Source organism: Phaenicophaeus curvirostris, chromosome 23, assembly GCF_032191515.1.
Source record: "Phaenicophaeus curvirostris isolate KB17595 chromosome 23, BPBGC_Pcur_1.0, whole genome shotgun sequence".
Classification (NCBI taxonomy): domain Eukaryota; kingdom Metazoa; phylum Chordata; class Aves; order Cuculiformes; family Cuculidae; genus Phaenicophaeus; species Phaenicophaeus curvirostris.
The window spans coordinates 4,618,891-4,631,492 of NC_091414.1; the positions used below are offsets into that span (position 1 = coordinate 4,618,891).

At 40.8% G+C, this 12,602-nt stretch overlaps 1 protein-coding gene across 2 annotated transcripts in view; it reads right to left on the reverse strand.

The window, feature by feature from the left end:
• Positions 1 to 325: 325 nt before the first annotated feature.
• Positions 326 to 12,602, reverse strand: part of MACO1 (macoilin 1) — a 34,241-nt gene continuing 21,964 nt past the window's right edge. For both annotated transcript variants that reach the window (XM_069875243.1, XM_069875242.1), the window contains 5 exons: positions 6,703 to 6,861; positions 6,326 to 6,508; positions 5,385 to 5,505; positions 3,736 to 3,910; positions 326 to 2,212 (listed from right to left, as the gene is read on the reverse strand). In XM_069875243.1, coding sequence (XP_069731344.1) covers positions 2,010 to 2,212; positions 3,736 to 3,910; positions 5,385 to 5,505; positions 6,326 to 6,508; positions 6,703 to 6,861 — 841 coding nt within the window. In that variant the 3' untranslated portion in view covers positions 326 to 2,009. The remainder of the gene's footprint in view (positions 2,213 to 3,735; positions 3,911 to 5,384; positions 5,506 to 6,325; positions 6,509 to 6,702; positions 6,862 to 12,602) is intronic.

Below are 12,602 nucleotides of genomic sequence, written 5' to 3' on the forward strand. Positions count from 1 at the left end.
AAACCACACATCTCAGCCTGCTTTTGTAGTAAAAGAGAATGGCTGGGAAGGAACAAAGGCTGAATGTACAGACAGACTTGTGCAATTCTCAAGAAATTAACTTATTTTTGAGAGCCCACAGCAGGGTAAACTTGCAAAGTTTATAAATAGAATAGAAAAAGCATCTGTTTTTCATTCTGCTTCACAAGAGTGAAGCTCTGTCGCAAAAGAGAAGACTTACCTGGAATAACAGAGTGCTCCTTAAACAAAATGTATTCTTTATGTCAGGCTAAATCAGGTCAGTTAAAAAGGAAAAAATAAATTGCTTTTTTCATCTGCAAGAAACTGTTTATTCTTTGTAAACCCCACAGAAAAAAAAAGAATGCAGCCAAGACCAAGTATTGAACGAAAATTGTGCCCAAGTAGGCAGCAAAAGGGGGGAACCTCAACACAAAAAGTCAGTGACAATATCTCATGTTTTGCACAAAGATGGAAAACCTATGACATTTCTGAGTAACACTTCCATGGTGACAATTACACAAGATGAGTCAAAAATGCAAATGACAGCAACATGCACACCTGGCTAAAGCTAGAAGTTTTATCCCAAAAGAATATCTGTGGTTAAAATGAGGAAACTTGAATATTCTATTGACTTGCGTGTCCTACTTTGTTTTTAATGAGGCAGCCATGCCAATTAACAGGAAACTTTAAAAAATTATTTCTTTTCAGAAGAACTTTGTCCTTCCAGAGTCCACTGCGTGTTTGCAGAGTCATAATGTGTTTAATTCTTCTAGTTTCCAATACAATTTTGCTTCCCACCCCTCCAATCCCCGCTGAATCTGAAAAATCTAAAACACTTCAGAAGTTGCCAGTGCAAACGCTTTTGAGCAATGTATATCATCATACATTTTTAACTTAAACCTTTGCAATTGATGGGTTGCCTTTAAAACTCCTTGGCACGACAGCTGAAGAACACTCAGCTCCATTGAAATCGGCAAACACACGGTGATGTAAAGTGTAAATCACTTGAATAAAATAAAAAAAACCCAGAACTGCAGCTTTTATTAGCCAGCTTTACAGTCTCTTGTATACAGTACATTGCACAGTTCCGCCTTCACAACAACACTTCCTGGATTAATAGTGTGCCTTCCACGATGCAGTATAATCAAGGCAAGTTACAGAACACTGCTGAGTTTATATCAAAATAAACAGAAGATGTACCCTTGGTTTATGATGAACATCCAAATTACCATGTACAATTTGCAGTCGACTCTGTAATGAGCTTGATATATAAGCTAGATGACAGTGAAGGGGGGAAAAATTGTTTAAATTATCAAGTTTCCTCTTGAAATGTCTTTTCCCAAGGCACTGTGAACAAGACTGTTAGCAATTCTCACTGACTAAAAAAACACCAATGGGAGTATAAATATTTCACACAACAACCACCGTCACATCAGCTATTTCTCTTATTCTTGCCCTTAAACACCGCCCCTGAAATTTGTTTGGTCCTTGGAGGGGTAAATCAAATTCTGCCACATGTATTTATGTATTTGTACTTAATACATCTATAAATCAAAGCTTTGTTAGATTATTTAACCCTTTCACTGTAAAAACTAAAGTGTTTTTTTTCCCTCACTATTTCTCAATGAATCAATAAATTCGCCTTGATTATTAAAAGAAAAAAAAAAAACCAAACAAAAAAGAAAGGGTTCAAAATCAAGCAAAGCCCTGTATTTTTCAAGAGGAAACCATGCAAGAGTACATAAAAAGGCAAAATTGGCTACTTGGAAACCAAGAATTGTTTTTAATGCATTGGCCAAGGAAAATAAATTGCAAAGTTCTGTGAGGTTTTCTAAAAATTTACAAGAAAAACTGATGGGCAGTTCTAGTCAATCCAGATGTTCTTTTATCCTGTTTTAAATGACAACAAATACAGTCTCACACAATACAATTTCATCTTGACTGCAAGTGACACTCCTGTGTGATGCCTTCAGCATGACAGAATTACTGGGCAAAAAGAAAATTGGCATTCATTTCTTCAAGGGCTGATAAACAGAGGCATTGGGATCAAGTCCAGAAGGGCTGGTCTCCACAAATTTGGAAGAATAATGTGGGGAAACAGGACTCAGAGTGCTGGTGGCTGCAGTGTACGTTATGCTGGGCATTACTGCCATAACTTCTGCAATCTTCTGTTTTAGGTCCTTGATTTCCTGATCTTTTTGAATTATTTGCCCTGAAACAGCAAATAACATCACTCAGAACCAGCAGCGTTTTCACCCTCCTCCCAACCATTCAATGATCAGAGCTGTTGAAGTAAAACACCGAGAAGATATTCAGTGCTTGACCACGACTTGCCTGACTCCTGGTTTGTGCTGAGGAACTATGTTTAGTTACTGGTAGTTTCCAGATAACACAGCACTGCCATTAGATTTTTTTTGGGGGGGTTGGAAGGGACCTCAAAACCCATCCAGTTCCACCCCTGCCATGGGCAGGGACACCTCCCACTGGATCAGGGGCTCCAAGCCCCATCCAACCTGGCCTTGAACCCCTCCAGGGATGGGGCAGCCACCACTGCTCTGGGCAGCCTGGGCCAGGGCCTCCCCACCCTCACAGCAAAACATTTCATTGAGATGAGATCCTAATATCTCATCTCAATCCCCCCTCTTTCAGCCGAAAACCGTTGCCCTTTGTCCTGTCCCTGCAACCCCTGGTCAAAAGCCCCTCCCTCCCCAGCTCTCCTGGAGCCCCTTTCAGGACTGGAAGCTCCTCTAAGGTCTCCCTGGAGCCTTCCCCAGGCTGAACAACCCCATCTCTCTCAGTCTGTCCCCATAGCAGAGATTCTCCAGCCCTCGGATTATTATCGTGCTCTCCTCTGGACTCGTTCTAACAGATCCATGTCCAATTCACAGCTGCACCAGACCAAAAGGTTATTTGTAGGGCTCAACTTTTCTGTTCACAGCTTACAAGCACTTCCAGGAGCACAGGGTTTGCTTACTAAACGTGTTATTTACTTTATCTTCAAGCCTCTCCTCACCATTTTTCTAACCCCACTTTGTGCCCACTCCCAATATCACTCCAGCAACTTTTGAAACTATATAGAAACATCAATGAAATGAAATAAAATATATATAAAAAAATCTCACTCCATCCACGTTTCCCTGAATCCAAGCAAACTTCCGCAAGGAAATTGAACAGATATCAAATCAAAAGTTCAATTTGATTCCGCTTCAAGGTTCGCAGAGCTGAGCACAGGGCAGCCTGCGCAGGGTTTAAACTGGCTTCGTGCTCCCTCTGGTGGCTTCAACACCAGTATCCGTGCTACCCTCACCAGCATGAAGTTTAAGACAGGTTGGGTTAGTTTTTTTCTGCAAAATTTAGGTTGTATTTACTTCAGGAGTATCAAAATATTATCAGGGTTCAAGGATAGAGGCTTAATAGGTGGCAACAACGATTTTAGCTTCTCTCTTTAAAAGAAGTTTTCTAGTTTTAAGGTAATGGTTTATAAAAACAACGAAAATCATCCTAAATTAACTTAAATGTCCATCTTAATGTTTAATAGCTTGGGGAAATTCAGCCAGCTGATCAGCGGGACTGATTAGACTCTCATTCACGAGCTGTGAAAGACAAAAACCCCCCTGAAAGCTGAAATGCTGAGTAGGGGCCACAGCTCACCCCTAAATAAAAAGGCAGGATATTCTATCACATTTTTGCCATTCTAGACAGCACTACGTGTTGAATTAACCTTTCCCACATTACCTTGGGCAATCTCAAGCTGCCGTTTTGCATCTCCTAATGCAGAGAACAGATCCAGCTTGATTCTTGTCTCTGCACTCAGGCTGTTCTCTAAGTGCTGTGTTTTATCCTGCATGGCTGAAAGTGCTGACATTAACACCTCCGTATCCTTCTCATTTTCCTTGTACTTCCGCAGTTCCTGTAGGAGTAATTAGCACAAATGTTACTCTCATCGACTTTACACACGAGATATACCGAGAAGTCTTTCTCTTCCCCACAGCACACCACTGGGCAGGGTATTAATACAGTAAAATTAAAATGATGGTTAATTAAGGACACTGTAATATTACCTCCAGTAATTATACACGGCCATCATACAAGTGATTAAAGCCATATTGTACAATGCATAATTACAGTGTGGTGAGCAAGTACCATTTACTCTGCTTCCCAGCCTTCTATCATCCGTATCGAGCCCCTCCACCTAGAAATCCTCCTCAGCACTTCCCAGTGCCAGCTATGCAGCCACTCGATGCTCTTAGCCAAGCTGTGGAACACAAAACCACTTCCCACAAGCAAAATGGCTACAACGGGGACTGATCTCTTGATAGATAAAGTGGTATTAAATAAGCATTTTATGCTATTTCGGTTGGCTGATGGGAGGGACTTTATCTCAGAATACTCCCCACATTGAACCTAAACATGCTGCAACCCCAGAAATTTAGAAGAGAAGAGGAGAGAGAGTGGGTATTCTGCACACCAGAGACTGACACCGTGGTCTGAGATGTACACGTTAACATTTTGACTAAGGAAAAAAAGAAATACTACAGAATAAAAAAAGGTTCTATATCTTTAAATGAAAAAACTACAATACAAAGGGGGAAATGCCTGTAACAAAAAGCATCCCTAACAGTTTGAAGATGATAATAAAAATGAAAAGCTTCATTACAGTTGGTTTTAATGATTTGAAAGCCATGCCCTCATTCTCCATGGATGAACCACAGGTGTTTTCAAGGGTTTGGTAAACCCAAGAACAACAAGGCTGCATATGTTATTTGGAAACAAGTTCATAACAACACCAGGTGGATTTTGAAGAGTGTCTAAAAACCTCCAGACATTAAAAATATATATTTATGCAAACTGTCAGTTGACAACCCAAGTACATCTTCAGAAAGAGACATTTTAAAGGAGTTAGGTCAATTTAACTCACACGTTCGAGCTCTTAAACTCCAACACGCCAGACAATGTGTCTGCTCCAAGCCTACCACAATGTTCCTTCAATATTCAAACCCCAATCCTGTCTAGCCAGTGATTAAGACTGCATCGAGTAAGCAATCTCACTTCTTCGCAGTGAAATTCATAATGATACAGAGTGGCAATAAGCTTCTTGCATTAGGCAAAAAATGTGGTTGAGAGGATGATATTCTCAGTCTACCCAGACCATTGGTTCAGGGAGAAAAATCTAACAATTTAAATCACTGAATGGTGTGAAGCTGAAGTTATTAACCTTCCTCATGCCAATATTCTTACAAAGCCCAATGCAAGACATGCAAGACAGATATTTGAAGAGCATAATTCTGGAAGATGTTGATTGCCTCTTATGTAGATCCACCAATTTCAGAGGGCTGAAAGCACTCATTGTGGTGCTGATCTAAGCCCTGGTGCTTTCTCATTACCTGAACTTTCATTTCTAGTTCTCGTATCTGATCTTCTTTGAGTTTTATGTCAATTGTTAGCTTCTTGCACTCTGTCTCCAGCTCTCGGATACGATTTCGTAAAGTTTCAGTACATTCTCCTCTGCAGAAAAAAAACAACCCCAAACATTAAAAAAGGAGATGATGAAATAAGAGTGATGCTGTCATTCCTGAACCATTTAGAACATGAAAAATAACATAAATATTGAAGGATAAAAAGAGGAAGCTAACTTTGTTCTTTTCAGCATGAGAATTTCCTTCTTTTCAGCAAGAGAAAGCTGCAAAAAGTTACTCAATGTTATGCCTCAAGTATTAGGAAATGTGGAATACTTATGCAATATGAAGAACAGAAAAGCAGAAATAATTATTTTCAGACATTTGGAGCACTGCAGATTAAAGTCATCCACACTTGTGCCATGCTTTCATCTGGAAAAACTTCCCATCTATGCCCCTATATTACTCCTGAAACACCACTGCGCTGAACGGAGGAGAAAACGTTCAAGATGTGAGATCAAGGCAGTATTTTGGCCAGTATCACGGCGTGAATCCTGGACCCACAGTCCCCATGTGAAAGGGGACACTCCTTTTGTTAAAGCAGGCTGACCCAGGCAGGGTACAACACCTCTGTGTTAGCACAATCAAGGTAGAACAGATAATTTAGAGCACGTGCATCCCTGTAAATGTAACGTATCCAAGTACTGAGACTCAGGTTCATGGAAGGTGAGCCCTCCCACTGCCTTAACACAAACAAATCTCTCCACACCAATAAAGCTTTCTCTAAAAGATCAAATACAAACCGCTCCTTTATGTAAAAAAGAATGCAAAACGCCTCCCCAAATCCCCCCCAAAACACATCCCACTAGCAACAGCAACACCCCAGCAATTTCCTGGTGCTGAGCTGCCTCTGGGGCAGGACCAGGTACCTGGTAGCAGCAGCAAATGCGACAGCCCGTGCAGCAGTTGCTTCTTCCAACTTCTTTCTTTTCTTTTCTTCCATTAATTGTTTTTCTACAAAGGCTCGTGCCTCCTGCTCTGCCTTTAGTTTCTTCTCCAACTGGCTGATCATTTGTTTGTCTTTTTGTTTCATTTGTACAGCATTGTGTAATCTGGAAGGGAACAGGTATGGGAGTTAATAGAGGATTTTTTTACCGAATATTAATTGCTGTCAGGGCTCCCAAATGGGTCTTGCTGGATTTGCAGGCAAATGCCTCACACTTTGTGGAGTCTTAACACAATAATTCCCCTTTACCAGACCACAGCCATCAGCAATTAACTTACACCATGGGTTAGAAACACGTACTTGTTCTGCAGCAGTTCGTTTTCTTGCCGGAGCTGCCCGATTTCGGATCGGATTCCCCGCTCTGTGTTGGTCAGAGAACTGATCTGACTCCGTAGCTCCTGTTCGATCTGCCTGCTCGCTTGCAGGTCAGCCTTTAACTTTTTAATATCTTGTTCCAACCTAAGACAGACAATTAGAGAAGACAATTTCAACCTTATTTCCCAGTTACCTGAAGGTTAAAACATGTTATATAAAAATAAGCAGAATAAACAGCAGACCATCTGCCAACCCCCCAAAATCCTTGATTCTTAAAATAATAAGCTCTCAGAAATTATATCCATCCTTGCTAAATAATAATGATGTTTTATATAACTACACATGCATAGCTCTATGTATAGCTAGACACTCACTTCATAACCTCCCACGGGAATTTTGTTTTCCTGCAAAGTTGTAAAATAAATCCTATGGGATTATATTTTTCCTCTTTATGTGGAAGTGCAGTGGATAAGTCCGAGAAGTTGTAAAGAAGGACGGAGCATATAGCGACATATTTTACTTTTCTCAACAAATCTTGAGTCTGATTTGTTCGCTAGAACTGAGCTATGGAGCAGACTGCTGAATTCTCACCTAACCATGGTTCTTCATTTGAAGTACATGATGTGCATGCGGAATAAAGAGTACGTGTGAAGTCATCTACAGTTCAGGAGTCAGTAAATTTAGTTTTAATTGCTCCTGAACAGAGACCATCTGCTATACACTTAATTGTAGCTTTAGAAAGTTCCTGAAGGCTCTTGCAAGCTTATTAATTACAATATTTTCAACCAAAATTGTTTAAATAAAACACAAATTGCTGAACAAAGGCCCCTCACCTTAATTTTTTTCCCCCCATATTTTCAAAATAAGATTATTGAATCTTAGAATAAAAACCCGTCCCAGGTGAATAATCAATCACTTTTTTATGACTCGGGGATAAATGGTGACAAAAGCCAACACAAGCTGCCCTTATTGACACTCGCTAGTGCAGACAAACAGTGAAAGCTTTTTGTCCTCAAAATGAAAATGCTTGGCTCTTCCAGGCTTCAGTGCAGGAAAATCTCACCCTAAAACATTAGTGAGAGATGTAAAAATAGGAGGCATAAGAACACCCTGCGGGAATGAATCAAGAGGTTAAATATGGAATCATCAGACTAATGGGAATTCATAAAGCACATCTGCAATAGGCTGGAGCTGCACAGAAGAGGTCGACTGGGCAAGTTAACAGCAAGAAATGGCCACTAAAGGAGCATGATGTAAAACACACTAACTCAGCTGCTCAGATCCCACTTTCTACAGTGGTACTGAGCTTCCTTCTAGTTATACCTGAACTATGCAACTAGTAAAGTATAAATTGTGGTCAAATATACCTTTAACAAGAAAAAAACCCCAATTTATACCTAGCAGACAAATAGTAATAGTACAAAGCAAACACACATTTCCTATTGAAGGCCACAAATCATCTCAATGGTTTCTACTCTGTTGTAGGAGGAAAAGAATTTGCAAATCTAATCAAATATTCATCCAACCGCATAACTATAGCACATAAAAAAATGGAAACCCATCAGCAGATGTTACTGGGTATTTTCCCCCATGTTCAGTGTGTGAAGTGACAGAGCTGGACAGCCACTGGGCAAAGATATAACAGTGCGATTTCATCTTCCAGCTTTCAACTTACTAACTGAAGAGAGAAGGATGCGGTAGGAAGCTTTACGAGGTTGTTGATGCCAACAGGTGATTGTTTTAAACCTACATTTTCATAAACACAGTGAAAAAATGTTTGGTAGGACTGCACATAAATCACACACACTTTACGTTGCTGAGTATCCATAAATAATTTCAACATACAAAGTGAGAACTGTGAAGATAGGACAGCTGTAAATCGCCTTTCCCTATAACTAAGACTATGTCAAACTTGCTCAAATAGGATATACGAGATGTATTGTGACTATTTAGTATTCCAGGAAAAGCAATGCTGATCAAGTAGAGCCTGAGTAAATCAGAGATGCTGGCACAGGACAAGCTGAATTTGTATTTTTGGCAACAGAGCACGGACATTGGTTCAAACTTCTCCAGCCATCTGGTTTGTGGCATTCCTGCCGGTTTCAGCGAGGGCTCTGTACCTGCCGCGTGCATGGGGCTGCTCCAGACTGTGCTGGAAGGAAAGATGAAACCTGAGTGATCAGCAGAGCACACACAAACATAACCAGAATGGATATTGGCTTTCCAGACCAGCAGGAAATACATGAGGCCACAAGCCACAGCCTTCCATTTTACTCAGCATATGTAAGTCTCCAGCCAGAGCTGTGCACATTAAATTTGTGAGAATCAGGACTGGGAACTGAGAACTCATGATACATCACTCAAATCCTGCTGAAACAGAACCAAAGCCTCATGGATGGCCTTTCCACCCTAACCTTCAAGCATGCTCCAAGCACCAAATACTTCTCCTTTCACTCTGAAGGACCACAGAGGACTTTGGGGGACTTTTATAGGAACATGAGACCAAGCTGCTGTTCGTTATGGCTGTAAATGATAAAGTAGCCAGGATTAAATTCCACAAGAATTGATCAAACTCTGAGTGCTTCCACTCTTCATGAAAAAGCAGCAACCACACCGCCAAAATACGTCCAGGTGACCACGTACTGACAGAACACGACTGCCTACGAGCAGTTGGCCTTGTTCACCTGCAACCCTTAATTCATAAATGCTGCAGAGAGGAGTTTCCTCAGAAACTGCTGGCAGGAGTGAAATGGAACTCTATACTTTGAGCATCCCTTAAATCATGACAACTCTGTGATTTACTGGCCACCACAAATAGCTCAGCTCACAGTACGTTCAAAAGTGAAAGAGCAGCAACTTCACTGGTTCCAGTTACTCTAATGAAAAGATTCCAGTATTTCTGCGCATCTGATCTTTTCAGGCCACTACGCAATGAAGAGATTTTATTCTGTTGCAGAACAATCATTCCTATCAGTACAGATGACTCAACTCAAACAGTGGAAAGGCAGAATGACATACGCAAAACAGGACCAATGGGTATGCAAAATGTGATCAACGATTGTAGAGCGATTCCAAAGGGGCAGAAGAGAATTAAACCACAGAAAACTGATCTCTTCCAAGTCAACAGCAGAAAAAAAATATTGTAAATGTATGTGTTGATGGATTAATTCAGAATAAGTTCTAAAGTAAGATTTTACCAGATTTTAATGACTCCTTTTCATTATGCTGTAGTTCCTGCTATCACCTTAAACATCAGAGCAGACATTTTCTGCAAATTATAGATCAAATAAACGCTCCTTACTATCTAAAATAAGATAGGAACCTAATAATCCATCATAATGCAAGGACCAAATGTTTCCTGTATGGTTTCTCTGCCAGATCTGCCGCAATTAGCTAGGAACGGCTTTGTTTATATATATACACATATAAAGACATTAAGTTACTTTCCCCTCAAAACCACACATACTCCTTGCATACTCTGGTGTGGAACCATTTTCTTATCTACCTTATAAAGTCCAGACAAACATTTTGAACCTAAAATTCTCCTTCTGTGGAACAGTAAATCAAAGCTGTGTGCTGTAGACATTCAGAGGTCATCCTTCATTTCACAGAAATACACGGAGATCAAACAGACCCTTTCTGTTCCCCTCCTTCTAAAAGGAAAGCAAATCATCAAGGTAAACCAACACAAAGTCATAAAAGAAAGCTTCGCTGCTATGAGCGCAGACCAGCATGTGCAGCTTTTCCTCCTCCCCTCCGTAACAGCCTGAACCTCTCTTACATTGATAAATGACCCAATAAGACAGCACTACTTCTTTTATTATTACTCTTTCAAGCATTTCATTTTCTGCACAAGTCTCTTATTTCCAGGCTTATTGGAAAAGTTATTTACAAAGACAGGGGGTGGGGGGGGTGGGGTGAAGAAAACTTGAGTTCTAGAAGAGACTGTTTTCTATTGCTGCACAAACTACAAGTCATTTTGACACTCGACTATTTTTAAAATGAGGGTTTGGTTGCAGATTATTACATTGTGCATTTCTTCTTAGACAATAGGAAGAAATTCTTCACAATGAGGGTGGGGAGGCCCTGGAACAGGTTGCCCAGAGAACTGGTGGCTGCCCCATCCCTGGAGGGGTTCAAGGCCAGGTTGGATGGGGCTTGGAGCCCCTGATCCAGTGGGAGGTGTCCCTGCCACAGCAGGGGGTGGAGTGGATGAACTTTGAGGTTCCTTCCAACCCAAACCATTCTATGATCATGGTTTATACAACCAAAGCAAATCTTTTCTGGTTTTCCATTACGATAAATGCAGATTTACTGATTTTCCTTTCTCATCGCTACCACGCATCATTCATGATCCTGCTGACGAAGAGAATTAATCAGTAATCACCTCCGAGACTAAGTATATTTCCAAATGCTTCAGGGAAGATTGATGCATCAACTTAAAGACAACTCAATTCCACATAATCCTCCTAAGTATTGATCAGTAGTGAATGACACATCCATGTTGCTTTGTTTACTCTGTTAATGCACTTCCATAATCACATGGCAATTGCACACAAATTAAACAAAATTTATATGAAAAAATGAAGTTTTACAAGACCCAGATGGCACTCAGATCCTTTTCTAAGACACTCTTTTTCCCTTCGTTCTGTTCCAGCCCAATCTACTGGCACAGGCATCCTCCGCAGTGAACCTGCTCCTCTGAAGTAGCCAAGAGCACTAAAGTTTTCCTGCTGTAACTAATACGCTGTTCCTAGCAGTTCCTCAGAGCATTTGTCATTACCAAAAAGACAGCAATCCACAGAGAAAGCCGAGTTACTTATTTTTCTCATATACAGAATTGATCCAAGTAGCTGGCATTTCAAAAGGTTATTCTGTTTCTGAATGGTCCAAGCACAATGTTGACAGTAGCTTGAAAATGGGTCTGCTAGAAGGTCCCAGATTTCTAATTCACATTCCAAATTCTTCCACTTTTCTATTTTATCCTTTCCTTCCCATATTTCATACAATTCTGACTGCTTCCCTCACCACAGCTGACAGCAGAAAACCTTCAGGAACACCACTGCCATTTCAGGCAGGGGGAATAAGGAAGAAGCAGCAATTGCTCTTCAGATGTCAACAAAAAATGGACAATAATTAGCATCAAACAGACAAAAATTTGCATTAAAACCTTCAAGTCTGCCTGTGCAGGTAACATCAGATTTTAGGAAAGCAGAATAGGATGTGGCAGACCAGCCCTTGCTTCAGAAATATTTTTCTTAGTCCAACTACCAGAAAATGCCATCGTTATCTCCAAAAATAATTAGTACATAAGACAGCTTGTTTCAACACCTCATGTGCCAAAGGCAAGACCTCTGCGGATACAAACAGTTTTGCCAAGCTGCACTGCCAGTTTTTTGTGCGTTTGAGTTGGTTTTTTAAGGGTCCAGAGAGCCAGAGGCAAGACAGGGTCAGGGCTGAGCAATATGCCACCCGACAACATAAATCCCACAGCAATTACAGCTCGGGCTCACCCCATACATCGAGCCCCTAAATGCAAACGAAACCTGCTGCACCTCAGAAGACGCAGCAAAATCGGAACAAGAGGTCAATTTGCTCTGTACCTACTGACAAAGGTAACTGCAAAGGGAGACGGAGCTCACTCCTCTGCTGGATACTGGATGTGTCCTTACCACAGCGATGGGGAATAAGAGCTCAGATCACAGAGATTCAGATAAGTGCTTGACAAACAAACAGCAGATTTGAGCATCTATCAGAAGCAGATACTCACTTCAACTGTAGGAACGAAAAACCTTAAGACAGAGATTACTTTCAAGGCTGATCAGCAGGGACAGAGCCTCTCGAATCCCTCTGCTCTCACCATCAAGATGACAACAACATAAGAT